The sequence below is a fragment of the Neopelma chrysocephalum genome, unplaced genomic scaffold (assembly GCF_003984885.1).
Source record: "Neopelma chrysocephalum unplaced genomic scaffold, ASM398488v2 Primary Assembly neopelma1_22, whole genome shotgun sequence".
In the NCBI taxonomy this organism is placed as follows: domain Eukaryota; kingdom Metazoa; phylum Chordata; class Aves; order Passeriformes; family Pipridae; genus Neopelma; species Neopelma chrysocephalum.
The window spans coordinates 15,840,101-15,862,154 of NW_020897689.1; the positions used below are offsets into that span (position 1 = coordinate 15,840,101).

At 40.4% G+C, this 22,054-nt stretch overlaps 1 protein-coding gene across 1 annotated transcript in view; it reads right to left on the minus strand.

Moving 5' to 3' along the window:
• The window catches only part of XKR4 (XK related 4), a 226,860-nt gene that overhangs the window by 71,839 nt on the left and 132,967 nt on the right, over positions 1–22,054 (minus strand). Inside the window, exon 2 of the mRNA XM_027672994.1 lies at positions 14,979–15,178. Within this exon, the coding sequence (XP_027528795.1) occupies positions 14,979–15,178 (200 nt within the window). The remainder of the gene's footprint in view (positions 1–14,978; positions 15,179–22,054) is intronic.

A 22,054-nucleotide genomic window follows, 5' to 3' on the forward strand; every position in this document is an offset into this window, starting at 1 on the left:
TCATGAACGAAGATTTTGGGAAAGGTCTTTAACCTTTCCAGCCTGCGCAATGGATTTTTTAGGTGAGACACAGCATGCGCTGAACTGAGCCCACCCTTTAATCCTAAGGTTCATCTGCCGGGGCCAAGCAAGCTTGGACAATGGCAGTGAGGTCCTCAGGACGTAGGTTTGTTTTAGAGTGACCTTCTCATAGATGGATGGCCTCACAGGGCTAATGAGCTCCATCTGCCTGGGGGACTGGGATTCGAACCTGGGTTACAGCGGTGAGAGTCCCGCATGCTAACCACTAGGCCACCAGGGGTCCCAGTGTTAACTGTACTTGCAGGTGAAAATACCTCATTGAAAACCTCCAGATGAGAGTTCTGGTCATGGCATGAGAGAGATCTGCTGGGACTATAGTGCATCTGAAGAAAAGACATGGGAAGCTGTTTTCAGTTTACTGTTGCCTTAGACTCATGTTACATGTCTTCTCCCTTCTGCTGAGCAAAACCAGCAAAGAGCCCAGTTACTGAGGAAAGCAGTTATGTTTTGTGCTATATATAAGGATGACAAGCTGCTATGAGCAACCGGATAGTAAATGCTACCATGCCATTTAGGGTCAGGATCAAGAAGATCACCAGAGCTCAATTTTTTTATGGCTTCGGGGCATTTTACTTATTAAGCTTCATTACCAAGTGTGACTAACCTAGGAGTTCAAAATTAGCTCTGAATGCCTTTCTGTGGCACGGGAGACCTGGGAAAGATCCAATTTAACTAGATGGTGCACAAACACCTCTTTCTTATCTATCTATCTATCTATCTACCTATCTATCTATCTATCTATCTATCTATCTATCTATCTATCTATCTACCTATCTACCTACCTAATCTTTCCAGTGATAATGAACCACTCAATACAGTTCTCCACAGAGTAGGAAAGAGAATATGAGAACACTGAAGGAACTCATTAAAACCTGAAAACAGCCTGAAGTTGCATAAGCTTTCAGAGGGCTTTGACGCTGGGGCGGCAGCAGATGGCTGAAGGAGGGCTACACCCCGCCGTTCGCTTGCCCCTGTGATGGGGACGACAGCACAGCTCACGAAGCAGCCCCTGAGCTACTGCAGATTTTAGCACAGCATAAAGCAGGAAGCTGAGATGGGGGTTGGTTTATTTAATTTTGCAGACTGAAAACTGCAGCAAAGCAGGAGGTTTTTCGTGAGTCATTTGGTTGTCCCCATTGTTGGGGACACAGCAGCAGCCTTGCTCAGATACAGCAGCTGGCAGAAGGGGTTTGCTGATGATGTTCTCTGCTATACATGAGTCCTGAAAGTCCCATGGCCCAGGGTCCAACACCTGCAGGATGGTCCTGATCAGTCTCTGGGCTGCTCTCTGAGCCTGCCACAGGGTCCTGGGTCCTCCCGGTTTCGCTGGGTCGTTGGTTGCTCTGGGAAGGTGCCACTGCCAGAGCTCCTGCAAAACTTTGTGACAGTCCTGGATGGCTTCTGGAGGGTGACAGGGAGCACTAACTGTGGCTATGCCAGGAAAGCCAAACCGAAGATTAAGTTCACATTTTTGACTCAATTATGTGAGAATGGAAGAATTCCTCTGCACCTTAAAATGTCCACAGGGTAGGAAAGAACATGCAGAGGCAGTGTCTATTAGCTGTAAGAGTCTGGGATCAACAGTGATTCAGTAGCCTCATATCACAAGATTCTTTCTGCCCAGGTTATTTAACTCTCGAGAGCACACTGGCCACCCATGCACAAATGATACTCTAAAAGCCCTAAACAAAGATAAAATTAGAAATTATCTCTTCAGCTGTAGCACAAAAGCCATTAATGCTTTGTTTTTAAACTGTATTCATTATATACAGAGAAGAGAATATGGTTTACCACTTTATTAACTAGCATGCTAGGAGAAATAACACCCACAGGAAAAAGAAAAAATATTTTAAATTAATTTTCTTTATAATTTAGTTAGGGAAACAAAAAACTAATAGAACACATTTAACAGGTTTGTATTCCCACTAGGTCAAGTAGAATGTCATGCTTAATACAAAGGAGAGCTTTTAACACCTTTTTGTAAAACAATGCACCTACAAATCCTAGTCCAGTGAATAGATTTTATTCATTAGAACAGTTCCACTGAGTCCAGTGAGAAGGTGCCCATATAGGTGACCCTGTTATGCCAGACTGGACCTTTTGTTCGAGTCTCACTGCAGCACTGGTTATTCACCAATACTTGCACAATCCTGAGCACAAAGCAAGAATGCAATGGGTTATGTTTATATTTGCAGTTTGATACCTAGTGTACACCCAACAGAAAAATACTAATATGTATAATATGTTACAGATCATCATCATGGCTAGGCTTCGCGAACGAAGATTTGGGAAGGGCTCTACCCACTATTCTTGCAAGCGCGTTGGTGGCTAAAAAGGCCAATACGGGAAAGGCAAGTCCGGTTGCAAAAGACACAGCAGAAAGACTCCTTAGATGGTATATTCTGCAAGGCTCGATTCTTTCTGCGTTGTCTTTTCTCCTCAAGAGTGATCCTGCGTGCTTTCTCAAAAGCATCAGCGGCGTTATAAATGGACTGTCTCCAGGCCTCCCGGTTAGAGGCCAGAGTAGACCAGTTAAGGTGATCAATATGCCCAAGGCTGAGTTGTTGCTTCAGGGAGTCCTTGTATCTTTTCTTCGGAGCTCCTCTCTTGCGGCAGCCAGAGGCAAGTTCACCATAAAGCAGGATCTTAGGGAGGCGGTGGTCCTTCATCCTGGAGACGTGCCCTGCCCAGCGCAGTTGCGTTCTCAGTAGCATGGCTTCAATACTTGTGATTGCTGCCTGTTCAAGAACAGATGTATTGGTCACATAATCTGACCAGTGGATGTTCAGGATTGTGCGGAGGCAGCGTTGATGGAAGCGTTCTAGGAGACGCAGGTGGTGGCGGTAGATGACCCATGTTTCGGAACCATATAAAAGAGTAGACAGCACTATGGCTCTGTAGACACTGATCTTGGTACCTTTCTTCAAGTGTTTATTACGCCATACTCTTTTATGGAGTTTTCCAAAAGCACTATATGCCTTCGCTAACCTATTGTCTATCTCCCCGTCAATCTTACCATCTGAGGAGATGAGGCTGCCTAAGTAATTAAACTGTTGGACTGATTTGAGTTCTGATTGGCCGATGGTGATGTGGGGATGATGGAGGACTTCCTGAGGTGCAGGTTGATGGAGAACTTCTGTCTTCTTTAAGCTGACTTCCAGCCCAAAGAGCTCAGCAGCATCTGCAAAGCAGGATGTTAAACGCTGCAGAGCTGCTTCTGTATGAGCGACAAGGGCGGCGTCATCAGCATAAAGCAGGTCCCGGACAAGATGGTTCAGGGTCTTAGTGTGGGCCTTCAGTCGCCTTAGGTTGAATAGGCTTCCATCAGTACGATATCGAATGTAGATACCGTCCTGATCATCGAGGTCTGCCGTGGCCCTTTGGAGCATCAAACTGAAAAAGATTGTGAATAAGGTAGGAGCGAGAACGCAGCCTTGTTTCACGCCGTTCTTTATTAGAAAGGGCTCAGAAAGTGTGTTGCCATATCTGACTTGGCCATGCTGATCTTCATGAAGTGAGGTGATCATTTTAAGGAACTTGGGGGGACAACCTAGACGTTCCAAAATCTGCCAAAGACCTTTTCTGCTCACAGTATCGAAAGCCTTGGTGAGGTCGACAAAGGTTACAAAGAGACCTTTGTTTTGTTCCCTACACTTCTCTTGCAGTTGTCTGAGAACAAATATCATGTCTGTGGTGCTCCTGTTGGCTCTGAAGCCACACTGAGATTCAGGTAGAATTTCTTCTGCTATAGCGGGAATTAGTCTGTTCAGGAGTATTCTTGCCAAGATTTTGCCAGCAATGGAGAGCAGAGTAATACCACGGTAATTTGAGCAGTCTGATTTAGTACCTTTCTTCTTATACAAGGTGATGATGACTGCATCACGAAGGTCTGAAGGTAGTTCGCCTAGTTCCCAGCAGCGCACCACAAGCTCATGAAATTTAGCATGGAGTGCAAGGCCCCCATGTTTCCAGACTTCAGGTGGAATTCCATCAACCCCAGCTGCCTTGCCAATTTTCACCTGCTGTATGGCCTTGAGGGTTTCTCCTAAAGTGGGGGCAGTATCCAATTCGTATTTCACCGGTCGTTGTGTGATGGACTGAAATGCTGAGTCTTGGACTACACGGTTGGTACTGAAAAGAGTCTGAAAGTGTTCAGACCATCTATTCAGTATGGAGGTTTTATCTGTCAGAAGCGTTTGACCATCTGGACTGAGTAGTGGGCTATGGATTTGGTATGTAGGCCCGTATGCTGTTTTGAGGGCCTCATAGAATCCTTTGTGGTCCCCTGTATCTGCACAAAGTTGAGCTTTTGCAGCTAGATCGGTCCACCACTTGTTCTGGATGTCACGGAGTTTCTGTTGGAGTTTGCTGCATGCAAGACGAAAGGCTACTTTTCTTGCGGGACAGGATGGCAGTGCAAGGTGTGCTTGGTGGGCGGTTCTCTTCTTCCTCAACAATTCCTGGATTTCATGATTGTTTTCATCAAACCAGTCTTTGTTCTTCTTGAGGGAGAACCCTAAGGATTCTTCGGAGGATTGCAGGATGCAGCTTTTAATATGGTGCCAAATAGCTTCAGGAGAGGAATCTGCAGAATCTGTGGAATGGTTATCAAGCTTAGTTTGAAGGTTTGCCTGGAATCTTTCTCTTACTGTGGCTGATTGGAGATCGTTAACTTGGAGTCTTCTCCTTGGGATACTGCCCTTTTTGGGTTTGAATTTGAGATTGAAATTGAGTTTACAGCGCACAAGTGTTACAGATACTAACTCCCATAGAAATGTCATAATTTGTAGTATAGCCTGTAGACAACTAAACTTGAACTTCAGAGAAGACATATTTTAAAACATGTATTTCCACTTTGACCTGCAACTTGCAGCTAAAATCACCTTAAACAGAAAGGATTACTTTTCTTTTAGCAAAAAAATTAATTTTGGCAAAAAAAGTAATTTTGCATATAGATCAAAAGGTGAAAGATGAATAAGGGAAGGCATGTATCATGCACTAAAAACAAAGATGGCTGATAAAATTTCAGATCTATGTATTCGGTGTGAAGCTGGACATGTACACTGGCTCCATGACTGGCGTTTTAAAGGTCACTGCATGATGAAGAATTCACATTAATTCGTATCTTTGAAGTATTGTGCAGTCTTTGAGTAAGACAAAATCACGACTGAAATTTCTCACTGCTATACTAGGTGCACGAAAGATTCTTCTGTGCCAACCATGCATCACTTTTTTTCCCAACCCTGAACAAACATACCAGTCATAGAAAACACAGTAGCCCAAAATGAAACTAGAAATTTTTTACTTGACAAATGCACTTTTAGCACAACAAAAATGGAACAGAAGGATATGTGACTAACTTTTTGACATTCCCCAACAGATAAAATTCACTGTGTAGGCAATATATCACGCTTGCAGAAACTAAATGCACTACGTTGTGTCTCAGGCTGTTTTTACCACTATGTATATATTAGCAGCTTTGCAAAGTCACTATTATATTTAAAAAACTGTAGATAATGTGAAAGCAACTTCTGGTTGGGCTTTTTTGCCATTCCCCCCAACAGCGAAGAATTTCTTTTCACAATACCTCCAGGCTCATGATGACCTTAAATCCTGGATCCATCAGAGGGGAGCAGCTGATGTGCTGGAGAGCAGGGCTGCCCTGCAGAGGGATCTCAGAAGACCGAGAACAGCCACAAAAAGACTCACAAAGGAAAAGGAAAACTCTTGTATGTCCATATCATGTACTGCAGTACTGAAAACACTTTGACAAACTGGAGCGAGGCCAGTATAGGGCCACCGAGATCACGGACCCATACAATGGTCCTGTCACTACATGCTCTCATAAATAATGTCTCTTCATCTGTCTTGTAGACGCCCTTTGGGTACCAGAAGGCCACAATTAGGTCACCCTATCTCCAGGCTGAATAATCCCAATTCTCTCAGCCTTTTCTCATAGAAGAGGTGTTCCATCCCTCTAATCAACTTGATGGCCACCTCTGCACTCGCTCCAACAGTCAATGTCCTTCTTGTGCTGGGGACCTGTGGTCTTTTTATGGCCAGTTAATAGGTACTAAACAAGGATAAAGATAGCACAAACTCAGTAAAAAAAGAGAGTCACCAGAACATATTATTTAGGAAAAAATATTTGATGCAGTTCCCCTTGTTACTAATGTTGCTAGAGGAATTAGGGGTTTTTACTGCAATTAAATAGAAAGGATAAAAATGCTCACTAGTATCTTCTCTGATTGACTTTGAGGGGTTGTAATGAATGTGCTAAGAAGCAACATCATAACTCTGTCAACTCCTTATTTTCCTGACAATACCTGCCACATTGCATACATCACCTCTTTTACATTTACAAGCTGTATTTATGTCTCATGCCTATAGATAGATGAATGGACAGGGACAGGACATCAGGAAACACAGGAAATAAACGTAGGACATAAAGCATTACAGGGTTACAAGAAGAACTATAGGGTTAAAGAAACATCACGGACTCATAATCACTCCCTGGACATGGGTACTGAAAGGGAGCTGGTGTTTAGAAAAGATGGAAATAATGGTAAAAACAGTGTGTGTGAATGGAATGATGTTCCAGAAATTGTTCCCTGATAAAACAGATTCTGTTTGCATACAAAATTGCTTTGGGGAAAGATAGTGGGTAGTTGTTAGAGTCTGCTGTAGAATTCCAGAGTTAAATTTGGGTATGGATAGAGATGTTCAAACCATTATTACAGGGAGAAATTCTGCACAGAATTGTCTTGTTATGGCAGCCTCTGATTTCTCAGATATAGGCTGGAGAACAAGCGTTACTGAAGGCAGCCTGGATATTCTGGAGTGTGACAACTGACAGATTTTCTGACAGAAAGCAGAGAGGCTTCTTTCTAAACTTAGTTACAGAAAGTATTGAGGTTGTTACAGGACATCTAATCATGAAAAATAGCATTGGATCACATGAATGTTGGTTTTAATTCAAATAAAATGGAAGGATAAACAAAAATAGATCTGTTAGTAAGCCTGTCTATCAGAATTTTAAAGAAATCAGTGAAGGCAGCAGAAGTTAATTGTTCTAGGACTTCTCCATGGGGAAGGCTTGGATTTTTTTAAGGTAAAGCACAGAAGGATTTCTTTTAAACACTGAAAAACAAAAAACTTCTGGAAAAAGCCTCAAAACCTAGATGTATGCAAACCCACCTCAAAAATGGTGCCTTGATAGAAATAGTAAAAGGATGATCAGCAATAAAAGTTGTGTCTTTTAGGACAATTTTTCATAGGGGCTCTTTAAACAAGGGCTCAAAGACAGAGCCAGCTGATAGGAAATGGAAACAGAAAGGAAATCCACATTATTGTAGATGGAAGCAAAAGTCAAAGCTCCTTGTTTTCACCCAGTGCAACCAAAACCTCTTTGTTTCAGGATTCAAAATAAGCTGGTGTATGAAATCCTGCTGCTGGTGAGAAGCATCTTAAGTCGCTCCACTCAAAACTGGTGCCATGTGACTGGAAAGGAGGCAACCTGGTGCATTCCAAAAGTACCCGGCTGAAACAGGCCTACAATGTAGGCTTCAATACAATACAAAGCTTTAGAGCAGCTTTTAAAGCAATAACTAACTGAAAATGAAGGTAAACATAGAACTGTAGAATGATTTGGGTTCGAAGAGACCTTAAAGATAATCTAGTTCCAGCCCCTCTGCCATGGGCAGGGACAACTTCCACTACATCAGGTTGCTCAAAGCCCTCTCCAACCTGGCCTTGAAACATAAAAGAATATGAAAAATAATGGATACCTACAAAAAAAAAAGTAGATCATAAGAGAGCCACAGAGTCTAGGCTAGCTCTGTATCTTTCTTTTATAACCCCTTTCTCAACAAGTAAAATGTGGTAGATCTAATCTATCAAAACTCTGGCAGACTACCATGCTAATGGGAAAGTATGGTGAAGCTTGAGAAGTTAGGGATAGCAGAAGAGAAATAAAGCAGGTAAAGGAATTAGTCAAAGAAAGACACTGCAGATTATGTTGAAATGCTATTAGAGAACTCTTGGGCTGGAGTTGGATTATTATTACCTTTTCCAATACTGATTAAACTTAGAAGCAATCTTGTCTGAATACTTCTCTTAATAATCTTGGGTTTAAAACATAATGTACTAATAAGTTTTTGGGAGACATTATCAATGCAGAAGAGTGATATGTAGAAAAATCAGGACCATCTTGCAGGTTGGAAAAATAGAAACAAGATGAAATTTCATTACATGCATTTAATTGCTAATATATTTTTAATGCAATTGAAGCCTCATCAGAGGGACATGACACCAGAAGAGCCTGTGTGTTTCAAAGAATCATGAAATAACTAAGATTAACTAGTGAAACGCCTGAGTCAACATGGAATTACAATCCTAACTCATACCTAGTGAGATATTGCCATGAGAAATATGGGAGTCCTGGCTAAATGTCATCTAGAGTGTTTTGTGCAGTCTTGGTCATCCATATTCATCAAAGATGAATTCATGCCGAAACTGATGAAGGAAAAGTCTATGAAGACAATTCAAAACCTCTCATGAGATAATACACAGCATGAGGAATGATTCTTACTTTCCCATCAAAGTGTCTCTTATTTCCTAATCCTGTTTGTCAGTTACAACAGTCCCACTGGGCAGGGGAGAGCAGTGCAATGCCTTGTCTGTAAGGATGCGTATTTGGACTGATTGGTGGCTGGTGCCTAATAAAAGGCTGAAGTCTGCCTGCTTTTCCCTTTAGTAGAGGCTCTTCTTTTATTTATTTTGTTTTGTTTGTTTTTCCTTTGGTATTGGCTGCTTTTTTCACATGTAAAGAAACATAGTTATCTTTGAGATGTTGTCTGTTCTCTTATACTCAATTGAAATAGTGCAATGGATCAGAAGTTCTTATAAGTTGGGACAGAAGGACAGAAATGGGCTATATAATCATATGAACCTCATTTCCTTAGGGGACGAGTGTAAAAAGAGGAATGGCACAAAAATAAATAGGGACAGACTGCTGATGGAATTCAAAAGTCAAGAAAGCATCAGCAGGTCTCTATCAATCAGAGAATTAAACTTCCAACTGGTATATTAGATACAAAGGGTATAACTAGTTTTAAGATTGTAATCAGGTTATAAAATCGATTATGATACATGATTGCCTTCAGGAGGTCTTCTCCTGTACTATCAGAAGTAAGGGTATGCTGATATGATGGCTCTATCCTAATGAGTGCAAGATAACATTTTAAGATTTGCAAAGGGACCTACAGATCAGTTTAACAGTCACTTGCACAAAACACCTTTTCTCTGTCGTATATCATGCTTGTTCATTCTTGTCACTGAAAATCTGTTTTGCCAAGTTGCAGGCAGAATCTGTGACTACAGGTTGCTCTGTTACACTTTCTCTCTGGAAAGGCTGGATGCAGGACCGCAGCAGTGCAGAACTTTGACGACACAGAAAAAAAGTAATGGCAGCTTGCCCAGAACTCAAGTGCTGCACCTTATTTCCATACAAATATATATTGAATTGTATAAGATTTTACATCAGAATTCTTTCATTTATTTATTTATTTATTTATTTATTTAAAGAGCCCTGCAAATGAAGGCAGCATTTTACAGAGCAATCCAAAATTGCTGTGAGGGTAACAATAAAAGAAAAGCCATGTAAAAGCATAATGTTGTCCTCACAAGAAGATTGTAAAGACTTAAATGATTTTCACTTTACTCTGCTGATATGAAAAGGGTTTGAATTCCTGATGCACGAGGAAGAGCTTTGCCAGAGGATTTTTTTAATGAACTAGCTAACAACATAATTTTCTTCTACCAGATAAAGTTAGGACCTATAAGACATGTCATAAACTGCTATCAAGTCTATGAACTTCCTCTTCAGCTCAGGCAGGAACAGCAATTTGTTTGGAGTAGAAGGACTGGAGAATGATGCTTGGTGGCACTGTGAACCTTTGTACACTGGTTGCAGTGTCAGCATATGAACAGTGTAGAAGTTTCCAACAGAGCTGGTAGAAAATGGGAAAATGGTTGGCCAGGGAGTTTTCCTGGAAATGCATTTTCAGCAGAATCCAGCAGCTCTGTGGTGTGTGGTGACTTCAGTGAAACTTGATGAATTTATAAACTGTTCTGAACTTCTCATTTTGCTTCTGCACTACTGTCAGTCCCCACTAAGAACTGCAGTTTTATATGATATAAACTTTGATTAGACTTTGATTAAACTTTGATAGAGACTTTGATTAATAGCACTGTATGGAGAAGCCAGAACAAACTCCGCAAAGGCTGATGAAGAAAAAATTGTCAATGCGATAAACAATGAGAAGCTAATATATAATTTATACGTGTTAATTAATACAGTAAAAATAATGTAATCTGTGGTAAATCCAGGGAGAAATCTTGTCTATCTGCTCATCTAGGTGTAGCTAGAACATCGTGCCCTTGAATAAGACAATAGTAACTTATGTTAACAGATGGACGTCTCTTTCCAATCAGATGGTCAGCAGGATTTTTTGCTTGCTGGCTTTTAATCGTTTTAAGATGAGAAGTCTTTCTAAAATCAAATGGCATAGTGGGAAAATCAAAGTAAGTAAAAGGAGAGTGCCAAGGGATGACTGCTGGCCTGTGGACAGGATTCCAAAATGAGATGCCCTGACCTTCCTTACGCATTCTGATGCTGTGTCCCCCTTGCCTCCCCAGGTCTGTCACTACCCATATGTGACAACCCCCGTCCTGGGGAGTACAGCTGGATCCTGCTGAGCCTCAACCAGGTTAGCAATGGGGAAAATAAAAGTGTGTGAGGGACCCAGTGTTCAGCCAGTGACGTGACAGGAGCCTGCAGGCTGGGTAGGAACTTTTCATGATTAAATTAGAGGTTTTCAAGGGCACCCTGCATGAAGTTGGCTTCAAATAACCGGAATAACCCCACTAAGTGAGCTTGTTCATCCAGGTCTGTCTATCACTTTGTCATCCCTAAGACCTGTCAAGCCAGCAGAGCAAATGCAATGAGATGTGACCATTATGCTGGATGTCCAGAGACACAACCAAGGAAGAGTCTTGTAGGCTTTAGACTGCTCTTATTTTGTCAGCAAATTTGACTGATACTTAGTCTATGGTAGTTTATTGTGAAAGAGCTTGTTTTTATAGCAAAGACTGTGAAACTACTGCTTATTTGCTAAATGGCTTGAGGGATGGAGGCATTTATAAGGGAATTACTTGCAGCCTTCTGAATTTATTGAGATAATCTCTGTGACTTGAAGGTAGAGCCAGTGCAGAATCTGACTGCCCAGCCCTGGGAGCAGAATGAAAAACATGGGGCAAAGGGCCCAGGTCCCCAGGGAGTTTCAGGCTGTGGGTGTAAGTAGGCTGGCACTGAGGTCAGTAAGCCCACCCCAGCCACCAGGCTATTGTTGTTACACTGTTTCTGACAGGTGAACTAGGTCATCTGCAAGTGGTTCAGACACTTCTGCCCACACATATGCCCTTATGCAAAGAGATGCAAGTTGAGCATCAGTTGTTTCAGTGGACTTTCTGCCTTTGCTCGCCCCACATGCAGAGCCATCCGATTCATCATACATTTCCCACCTAGAATAGGACCAGTGAAGCTAGTGACTGCCACCATGAAGCTGCTTAGGGCAGGATTGTCCTACAGGGTAAGTAAGGGAGAGGAAAAAGAAAAAAAAAGGCAAAAGAAGAAAAAGACAATGCAGTTTGAAAGTGCTGCTGGTTCAGCAGAGAAGTTCCTGTGGTAGTGCTGTGTTCAGAGCAAAGGCAGGAGAAACAGACTCCCATGAGGAAAAGACTGAGGAATTACTTATTTCAAGGCACATCTGTCTTCTAGAGAGCAGATATTTCTTCAAACTTAAAGGAACCACCTGAGTGGAAAAGGTGGAGGTAATAGGGGATTTGCACAGCTCCAGTTTAGTCCAGCATCAGACTGAAGTTGTTTGTCTTCTTGAGGAATTAGTGCTGAGAAATCATCAGCTTCCCCCATATGCAATTTCATTCCTTTCACTGAGGCAGGACCTGGCTGCTGGTTGTAGGCAGAATAAGAAAGATCATTGCCTCTATTTGTGCCAGTTTTGGTGAAATCTCAAAAAAGAATCAGGTTTTTAGATTATAATTTAGCTACTCTTCTATTAATACTCAGGTATCTCTGGGTGACGACACAGAAGAAAGATGTCAATCATGACTATTGATGGCCTCTTCCATAAGCTGCACCATCATGGTACAGTGGTACATAATCTTTGCTAGAAGTTTACACTGCAGTTTTTTAATTCATACTTGGGGAAACCAGGCAAGTGCTAAAGGATCCCTGTGGTGCATCCTCCGGCCTTTTGAAGTGGCCCTCGCTGCAGTGTATGGAAGATTGAGAGAGAAGGTTTTGCACACATTGCACATGCTTGTGTGCTTTTCTTACCTTGATTAGCAGGGTTTAGTTACTGAAATAAGAAATTATCCATACTAAGCCAGCCCCCATTACAAAACTTGGAATCTTCAGTCACACTGACAGCATTCTCCTGTTGGGAATGATGCTATTTTGGTGCATTTGGAATGAAAAATATACAATTTCATAAATAAAATACTTAAAAGTTTTTCCTGCAGTCATTAATGGTTTGATATTAGAAATACCCTGCTATAGGCAATTCATTTCCCATGCCAAATTTGTGGTTTGTGAAAGTCATATACTTTTAAGAACATGGACCAGTGATGTCATTTAACAATTCTCATAAAAACTTTGTACTGCATGACAGAGAGCTAAAAGAACAATAATAAAAAACAAGCAGCATTCTCTAAAGAAATAAAATCAATCAAACACCCTGTTTATTGATCCACGTTAGAAATCTCTCTAACAGGCTCAGTGAGTGGACAGCTAGCTGAAGCATATACCTTATGGCTGGACCTTTTAAAACACCCAGTTGTAGCATGATACCACTGAGAGAAATTATGCTCTCCTTATGCAGCCTCACAGGAAATCCAGCATCCTGTGGTACAAAGCATTATCCTTAATATTTATTTAAAAAAGGAGAGAGAACAGAGAAAGGATTTTCACAGCTGGCAAGGTACTAAAATATATTAGCTTTCATCAGGAGAATATAATGGTACTACTGCTTAAGGAAATACTACAACCATGTTTAATTTTTTTAGTTTCTTTAAATTGAGCCTTTTCTCCTTGGAAGATGGAAGAAAATGGGGGAAGAGAGGATAAGTAAATATTTTCAACCTTCTCAGCTGAAATACATAATTATAGTTTTATTCCTTTTTGGTTTCTGATACACAGATTTCACAGAGCTGATTGTAGGCTTCAGGAACCATTTTTTCCTTTTAAATTGAAGCATTTCAGGTCTTCTCTAATTAACAACCACTTGCAGAGTGTATCACAGGCTTAGTGTGTACTCATCAACCACATTTCTCAGAGACAGATCTGTTCTTGCACTAAAATGAGGGCGAAAGGCACTCTGTATTATTAGTTTATGAAGATAGTTAAATTACATCTGACCATACAATATTCTGCCTATGTTCTTCTCCTAAGTGTCTCTCTGGACTCACTTTTTCTGGGGAGACAAAGCTTCTCGAAGTGATAATACCTTCTCCTGAATGATAATAGTTCAAACTGGTTGGTGTGGGGCGTTATCATTTTGAGAAATAGCTGGAGGAAGTGCTTAGGCAAACTTCCTTATACAGAGCACCAGCTAATCAAACGAGAAATTTTGGTTTTCTTTTCCCCTTAAGGTGACAGAGTTTTAGATCTAAAGAAACAAAAACACAGTAAGAAGGACAGCTCCTTCATAGATGATACTGTTCAAAGAGGAGGTAAAGGAAAAGCCTCTGGTTTATCCACAGGAAACTGCCCAGGATCAAGGTCTTCACACAGTTACCCACTTTGTGCCCAGTCCTTTTTCACCCAATCAGACTCCCTGAATGTTACTCATAATAAGCTGACCGACCCAAAATTTCTCAGAGCAAGGTGCTGTCACATTTTTATCTTGTATAGTGCAAGCACACGAACTGTTTCTTAAAAACAAATGACAGAAAAGCTGCATTCCCTTCCTCCCTCTGTCCCTCTGCTTCTCTGCTCCTCCTCTCTGCACTCCTCACTGCCTCACAGCATTTTTGTTACCTTCTGGATCTCAAGTTCTCATTCACTTCATTCGCTTGCTAAAAATCTCTGTCCAGGTGCAGCCATAAGGCAAAACAATGGGAAAATACAAAAGGACAGCTGTCAGGTAGCCAAAAGTAGCATCAAAAAAGCAGTAGAGAATGAGATATTCTAATATCTGTATCACCTGACAAAACTGTATGGCAGGACATATGCATGCATTTACCATTTTAAAGAAGTAATCACACTTGCTGAAAGCATCAACCTTGGAAGGAAACACAGAGTGTGAAGCAATGAGTACTGCTCAGGAGATGACATGAGACTCAAGAGAACTGGTGGACACAAACATTGGCATTTTCTTCACAGAATAGCTGTTATCTTCTGTACCATCTTCTGTTTTGCAAAATGCCATATGAATCTCATTACTGCAGTTTGGAGGGTTTTGAACATTCACAGAAAGAAGCACAGGGAGAAGAGCAATAGCTTGATTGATGCAATTTTCACATTGGCCCAGTGGATAATCAGAAGAGCTCTTCTATTACAAGGACATGCAGAAAGCAAAACATTATAAATCCTACCCACAACCCAGGGCCATTAAGAAATGCTAAAAAACCCTCTAACAACACAGGCTTTCTTGACAGAATCATTGTTAACAGCTCAATACCAGCTAGCAGGCAAGATCCGCTCTTATGCCAGGACTACAAGGCACACAGCAGTTTGAAAGAAGGATAAATATGTATGTGTGGAAATTACATCTTAAAAAAAATATAAAAAACAAATAGATTAAATGAACCCCTACCTTGGAGAGCCTGGAGTGTACGAGTCTGTACAACAATACAGAGTTGCAGGACCAGCTGTGGTGCACTTTCCAGAAACGTGGCTAGCAAATGCAGCATACTCACATCTGCATACTCATACACCATTTTCCAATAAAACCGCCATCTGTCATTCTCTCCACTCTGTCGACTCCGGATACCCAAGTACATTGTGTGAAAATACCTAGAAATAAAAAAGAGTGGTTATAGAAATGCAGAGTGATATTTTACGGGTTATACCTCTGCTTGAAAATAATACATTTTTCAATGTACTTCAAAATAATGAACATTTATTTAAAAGGATTGTTGTATTTCAGTTTATAATAGTTGATGTGATAAGAGTAAACTAAACTGAAGACAAGACAAACCCTCATAAAGCCATTAAGAAAGCTTAGCATTGTCTTATTTGTTAAATAGTGTTTCTTTCAAGGACCCAGTTTTCTGATTTGAAATGTAAGGGTGATATCTTGATTATATGGCCTTCCTCAGAAGTTTTTGAAATAAGGAGGGGAACAAAACTGACTTTTTAATGGTCTCTACTCAGAACCTGCAAATAGTCTCCTTTCTGCATAGCTCTATGAGGACTTCAAGGACCCCATGCACCGCAAAGCTTGGGTGGAGCCCTGCTACGGCCTGGAGCCCTGCTATGGCTGAGCTCATTGTCCTGCTTTTCCACCCATCAAATGCACTGAGTATTGTATTCTAGATACTGCCAGATATATAGTGGGTTTTTTTTCTCATAGTTTGATTATTTTAGGAGGAGAGAAGATGTAGCTGTGAGTTCTTATTTTAGGAGGAGTGGAGATCTGGCTGTGGGTTCCCTTGGTGATTAGAAATGACTCACTACAGTAGCTCCTATGCAGCAGCAGCAGTAAGAAGCAGCAGGAGCCAGGAACCCAACAGGCTGTTGCTGCTCAGAGTAGTAACCAGCAGATAAAGGAAGCAATAGTCAGAAAGCACATGTCAGCACTAGTGACCTGTGCAAGCAACGGGAAATACAAATGGCAGCCAGCCCATTACACAGATTTTGGCTGGTGCAGGAACGACGAGTGGTTTTAGGAAACAAGGGATGTCTTCTGATGGCCAGGCCACCCAGCTGCTGTGGTGCCTGTCATGACCCTTGCAGTTTGCAGTGGTCTGCCATAACACACCTGAATCGCAGCACAGCAAGGTGGCCTTTGATTTGCTCTTTTACTCTGATCTGCTCTCTGTTATTCTGTGTCAGAAAGTCTAGGCTCCCACCTTGTCCCTACAATTTTAATTCCACACTAATTAAGACTGGCTGAAAAAAACCCAGTGTTGCTTAATGAAAAATTCTGAAGATTAAGGTATTGTCTTGCATCAGGGTGCCTTGCATCCTGCTGGAGTGCCCTGGTGAGCTACTAACTCATGTGGATCTCTGTTTCTCTTTTTCTCAAGGCATCTTTCATATCCTAGTCCTGACAGCATTTTCTTATGATGTTTTTAATATGTTTTCATAGCATTTTTTAAGTGAGATTATATTTTATAATACGAACAATTTTAATAAATTTTAACCAGTTTCAATATGAATTCTTTTAATTGGTTAAGATAAAGTCTTTCAGTATTTCTTCTTTTCACAAGTTCCTGTCTTAAAAGCCTTTTCATAACTGGTGGAGCATTGTGAATTGTGAAACCTCTTTTATATAGGTTGCATGCAAACTTTCATCCCTACTCTGTTCAGCTGTAACTCTGGAGGTATCTGCTGATGAGATTTTTGGCCTCTGACTGGCAAATAGCCCAAGACTGAGTTGCCCCCTTGAAGAATGACACTGTGCTTGTACCCAATGAACCCTTGTATTCAATGCACTTTTGTACCCAATGTGCACACTACTGCAGAGTGACAGCTTTATTCAGAAGTATGCACCAAGTAAAACCAGGACTAGCACAAAGAAACAGCTGAGAGGCCAGATCTGAGCCTGCAGCATTTCTCTTGACAATGCACATCATAGCAATATAAAAGGAAAACACATTAAACTCACATTTAGATTAAAATCACACCAGGTGGCTTTGAATTTTGTCAAAGTCCCATGTGGAGTGAAGCAGCAATGAACTGCTCAGAGACTGAGACCACAGAGGTACAGTGAACAAGACACCAGCTGTAACTCTCACACAAAACACTGAGCAGGTCTGGATGGGTCAGAGTGTGATGGGATAACTGGGGCTCTCTGATGTCTTTGGGTTTAGGTACAGTGAAATGGCCTGCTGTCCAGACCCGAAAGAAGCCACTGGGCTGGAAAGGCTCCTTTTGCTGCACAGTTCTGTTAATGGGGTCCATTGGACCCACAGGTTCTCAGTCACAATCCATTTAATTGTTCCTAGACCTCTCATTAAAGTCCTGCAGTGCAACAGGGACAGGTAAGACTTGTATTTCCTTCTGCAGTTTATTTTTTGGATGGGGTTTGTTTGTCCTACCTAACATGTCACTTTCAAGGGGCACACCTTGGAATATTGCACAGTGGGGGCAGATAGCATTTTCAGCATCCTTCTTTTAAGCTATCACTAACCCTTGCTATAAATTCCTAAAGTAGCTGTGGTTGCTGAAGGTTGTGCCAGGAGGCTCTAGCTCTGCCAGTGGAGCCATCTGCAACCTCAGTTCTACAGCATTTGTGAAAAAAATACTTTTCCTATTACAAAAATGACATACTGTGCCAGGCGAGGTTCCCCAGGGTTCTTTACCTGCTCTGCAGAGTGGTTGTGCATGGCAAATATGTTGTGATTAATGAACCCATATGGAAATATTTCCTCTCCCATTGCACTTTATTGTGAAACACTGGCAGTGAGTTATTGGGGACTGGGGAATCATTGCTCTTTGTCTACTTAGCTCTCTGCAATTTAGACACAAGAGGTAGAGGAGGAAGATACTTTCCGTTTTTACACACTATGGAGCAAATTTCAGCCTAGGGTGGTAATTTTTTTTGTCCTTTCAATTTTGGCCAAATTAATTGCAGGCTGAAATGAGAGTTTACACACGTAGTTACTGTCACTGATTTATAGGCACAATCAGGTGATTAGACAGCTAAACATTCTGATTTGCATCCACAATTAATTGCACCAGCAATTGATGTTAGGTGTGCAAATTAGCAGTTATTAAAATAAAAAGATGGTTTCATAAAATGCTTCATATATCGAAGACACTTTTTTCTGATTGTGAAATAGAAAGAAGAAAAAAAATGAGAGAAAATGCTTTCTTGTAGTGTCTTCCAAATATAACTTAACACTGCAATAATGACACATTCTATTTTATATATATATATACATATATGCTTTATGCAATTCCACTTTTGACACCCTCGCTAGAGTCCTATTGTCAGCAAATGACATATAGATACACTCAGAGGTAGTTCCTATTTTAAACAGTTTTTATATTTTGGTCTTCTGGTATTGTTTTGGTGGAAACTTACATTTTTATTTGAGTTCAACTTGCAAGTCTTATACACAATTATTCCAGAAAGATACAGGAAGAAGTGAAAAAGAGTTCTGCACTGGAAAATGTCTTAGGTTTATTGTGGGGTAAACTGATGTCAATGAACCTAAAACAGCAGATCTGAGCGTTACTATTTTGGTTGTGATTACATCCAGTCAACTACAGTCTTCTGCAAGTGCTTTACAAGTATACAAACACTGCCTATTCATGTCCCCAAAGAGCATTTAATTGACATGAAAAGAGATGACAAGGAGTGGAGAACTGAGTTAGAGCACCAGACAAAAAAGGAAAAGAAGAAGGAACAGAATGTGTGGTAACAGTACTGCCATCTAGTAAAGTAACTGCTTCATCTGATAAATCAAGATAGTCCATCAAAATTTCTTATTTCACTAGAAGAGTAAAAACAAATAAACACACACACACCCCCCCCCCCCCCCCCCCCCCCCCCCCCCCCCATTTCATAGCTCTTCTGTTTGCGGAGAAAAGCTTAGACATAACTGAGTTTCTTACAGATTTTACAGTCGCAAGACTATGAAACCTTTTCTATGAAGACAGGCTCAGAGAGTTAAGGTATTCATCCTGGAGAAGAGAAGGCTCCAGGCAGACCTTATTGTGGCTTTCCAGTACCTAAAAGCGGCCTACAAGAAGACTGGAGAAGGACTTTTTACAAGGGCATTTAGTGACAGGACAGGTGGGAATAGCTTCAAACTGAAAGAAGGTAGGTTTAAATTAGATATAAGGAAGAAATTCTTCACTGGGAGGGTGGTGAGATATTGGAACAGGTTGCCCAGAGAAGTTGTGAATGCGCCATCCCTGGAAGTGTTCAAGGCCAGGTTGGATGAAGCTTTGAACAACCTGGTCTAATGGAAGGTGTCCCTGCCCATGGCAGGGAGCTGGAACTGGAAGATCTTTAATGTCTGTTCCAACCCAAACCATTCTGTCAGTCTGTGATTCTATGAAATGTACTAAGAAAACGAAATATCAAAACCTTACTATTTTAATATTTTTTTTAAGACAGACCACTGCTTGGGTTGTCAATGCAGATTGAAACAAGCTTACTATTCAGAATTAAGACAATGGAGTGGGAAGCAATACTTCATATATCACTGATAATCAGATGGCAACATACATATTGTTATTTGAAGCTTAATGTCTTTTTTAACCTCTGGAGAAAGTGGAGAATGCTTCATCATTTAATTGTTTTAATTTATTTCAGTGCATCACACAGCACAGTACACAGATCATTGATGAAGCATAACTCTGAAGGATGTGAATCTGAGAAAAGATATTCTTTTTCCATTATATTAATGACAGAAGGTAGTAAAGTAAAAAATGAACAGAAAAGCAGGCTAGTCCTTGTGCTGTCCACAACATGTGTTCAAGAATCAAGAAAAATAGAAGTAAAAAATTACCTATATTTGTAGTTGTGGAAAAAATATATTTCTATTCTGGGGAAAGAGACATTAATTCTGATCAGACAGTGGCTCTCCAGTATTTCCAAAATCAAGAGTGCTCATTTTGCTCCAGGTTCACATACCAATCTTGAGGATGGTTAGCATAGACTAAGACACCTATATTGGAAATACTTCTAGTAACATGTCCCTTACACGATTAGAGCATGCCCAATTGTGCATTTAACTGAGATTGTGTTGGTGTAATTATATGATCATGCCCAATATTTATAGGAGTGCTTTCCATGTTTAAAGTGCTTTACAACTATTAGTTGATTAACTGGGATGAATGTAAACAATCTCACAGGATACATTCCTCAGAAATTGGCACTGACCAACCTAATACCTTCCTGCAGAAGCAAGGTATAACTTTCACTCAGCACACTCAAATCCAAGTGATATTTCACAAGCTCATGACTGGGAGGAGATGCCCTTCTCTTGTGTGAAGAAAATTCTCCTTTCTCCCTTATTCTTGGGAATGTGATATTTTCTCCTGAATTTGTGGATTAAAAAAAAAACACCAAACCTTCTCCACAGATCTTGCTCTAGTAAAAGGTACGCAAGATAGGCAAGGAGGCTCCAAGAATATATTCCAAACAGGGCACAATTCCTCTCTTGAAGAGAGTTGAGATGTCACTGGCACCTGGGCTAAAGGTTTCCAACCTGCCTACTGTTCATCTATTCTTTTGTAAAAGGCTCTTGGTGAATATCCTGGTATCACTGAAACTGAAGAGGCTTTTGGCAGCGATTTAACAGAGTTTGAGTTTTAACCCAGTTTACTTCATAGTGGCTTGGTGTTGTTTATGCCCATTGTTTCTCTCTAAGAAATTATTTCAGAAGCTGCTCCATTATGCTTCACAGACACTATTCTTTTTTCATACAGATAGCTGAGGCTTAGTGGAACAGAGAAACCATATGTGAGTCCGGTCTGACTACGGCTCTGAGCACTTCTTGCTACAGATTTTCACCCTAATGAAATCAACGATCTGATAGTAATATATACAGCTCTAGAAAAAAGTCTTCAGTTTAGAAGTGTCAAAGGCTATATTGCTACCATGTGCTTTATCTAAAAAGTCCTTAGGATGATACACATGAATGAGAGACCATTTGCATTCTTTGGAAAAATGATATTATTCTGATTTCACGCCTCATGTAGTCCATTTTATTACAAGTGTCTAAGTCTGTAGGGGACATTTGCTTATGTTATCTAATCTAGTGAAACACTTGTGAGAAGATCAAAAGTCATTAATAGCTAGTTGTAACAGTCCTAGACGTTTATTCTGACGCCTAATTTGCCCCTATATCAAACACTATATTAAACAATTTAGCCATACCATAAACAATTTTTCTTTCTGTGTTTGAGGTGTGGAAAATGAAAATCACTACTGCAGAGCTAAAATGCAGTAGAATAAACAGCAATTCGGATAAGTGGTATTTTCATCTGTTGCTTAGTTACCAGAGAAAACTTAACTGTATTTGTATCTCAACAATATTTGCCATGTTAAATAACAACAGATTGTTCTATTTTACTTCTTATGTGCCTTTTTATTAGGAGTGCCTGAATACTTAAAAAAAAAAAGGTTCTTTAGCAAGAATACTTACTGCCTTAGCGTGCTAATGCTTATTCCTTTTGTTCTGATGAAACAAACAAATCCCTTCAGTTTTAATTCCTTATTCTAGGAAGGAACAATCAGCCAACTTTTAATTTTCCAATCAAATTATTTTTGATGAGACCATTAATTTTAATGTGCAAGAGGAAACTGAAACACATTCTGTAGCACAGCATTGACCAAAGCTTTTCCAACCAAGCAAGGTTCTGGTAATTTAACAGCAGTCAAAAGTCTGGACTTAATTTACTTTAAATTATGAGTGCAGCATCCTCATCTGTGACATTGAGATGAGATCCATGTGAGGACACATCCTACTGGGGAATATTTCAGCATAAGAGACATTAAAAGTCTTATTTCTAGAATATATATGCCTTACAAACATAAAAAAACAAAAGCCAACTCCTTGTATTTACTTTTCCTTTGCAGTATTTAAGGTATCAGAGAAATATCTCCTTTACTTCCTTTAATACAAAGCAAGGCATTTTATGAGCATAAACAAAATGATTACATATGTTTCATTACTATCTATAAAGCATTCCCTGGCATCTTCCATG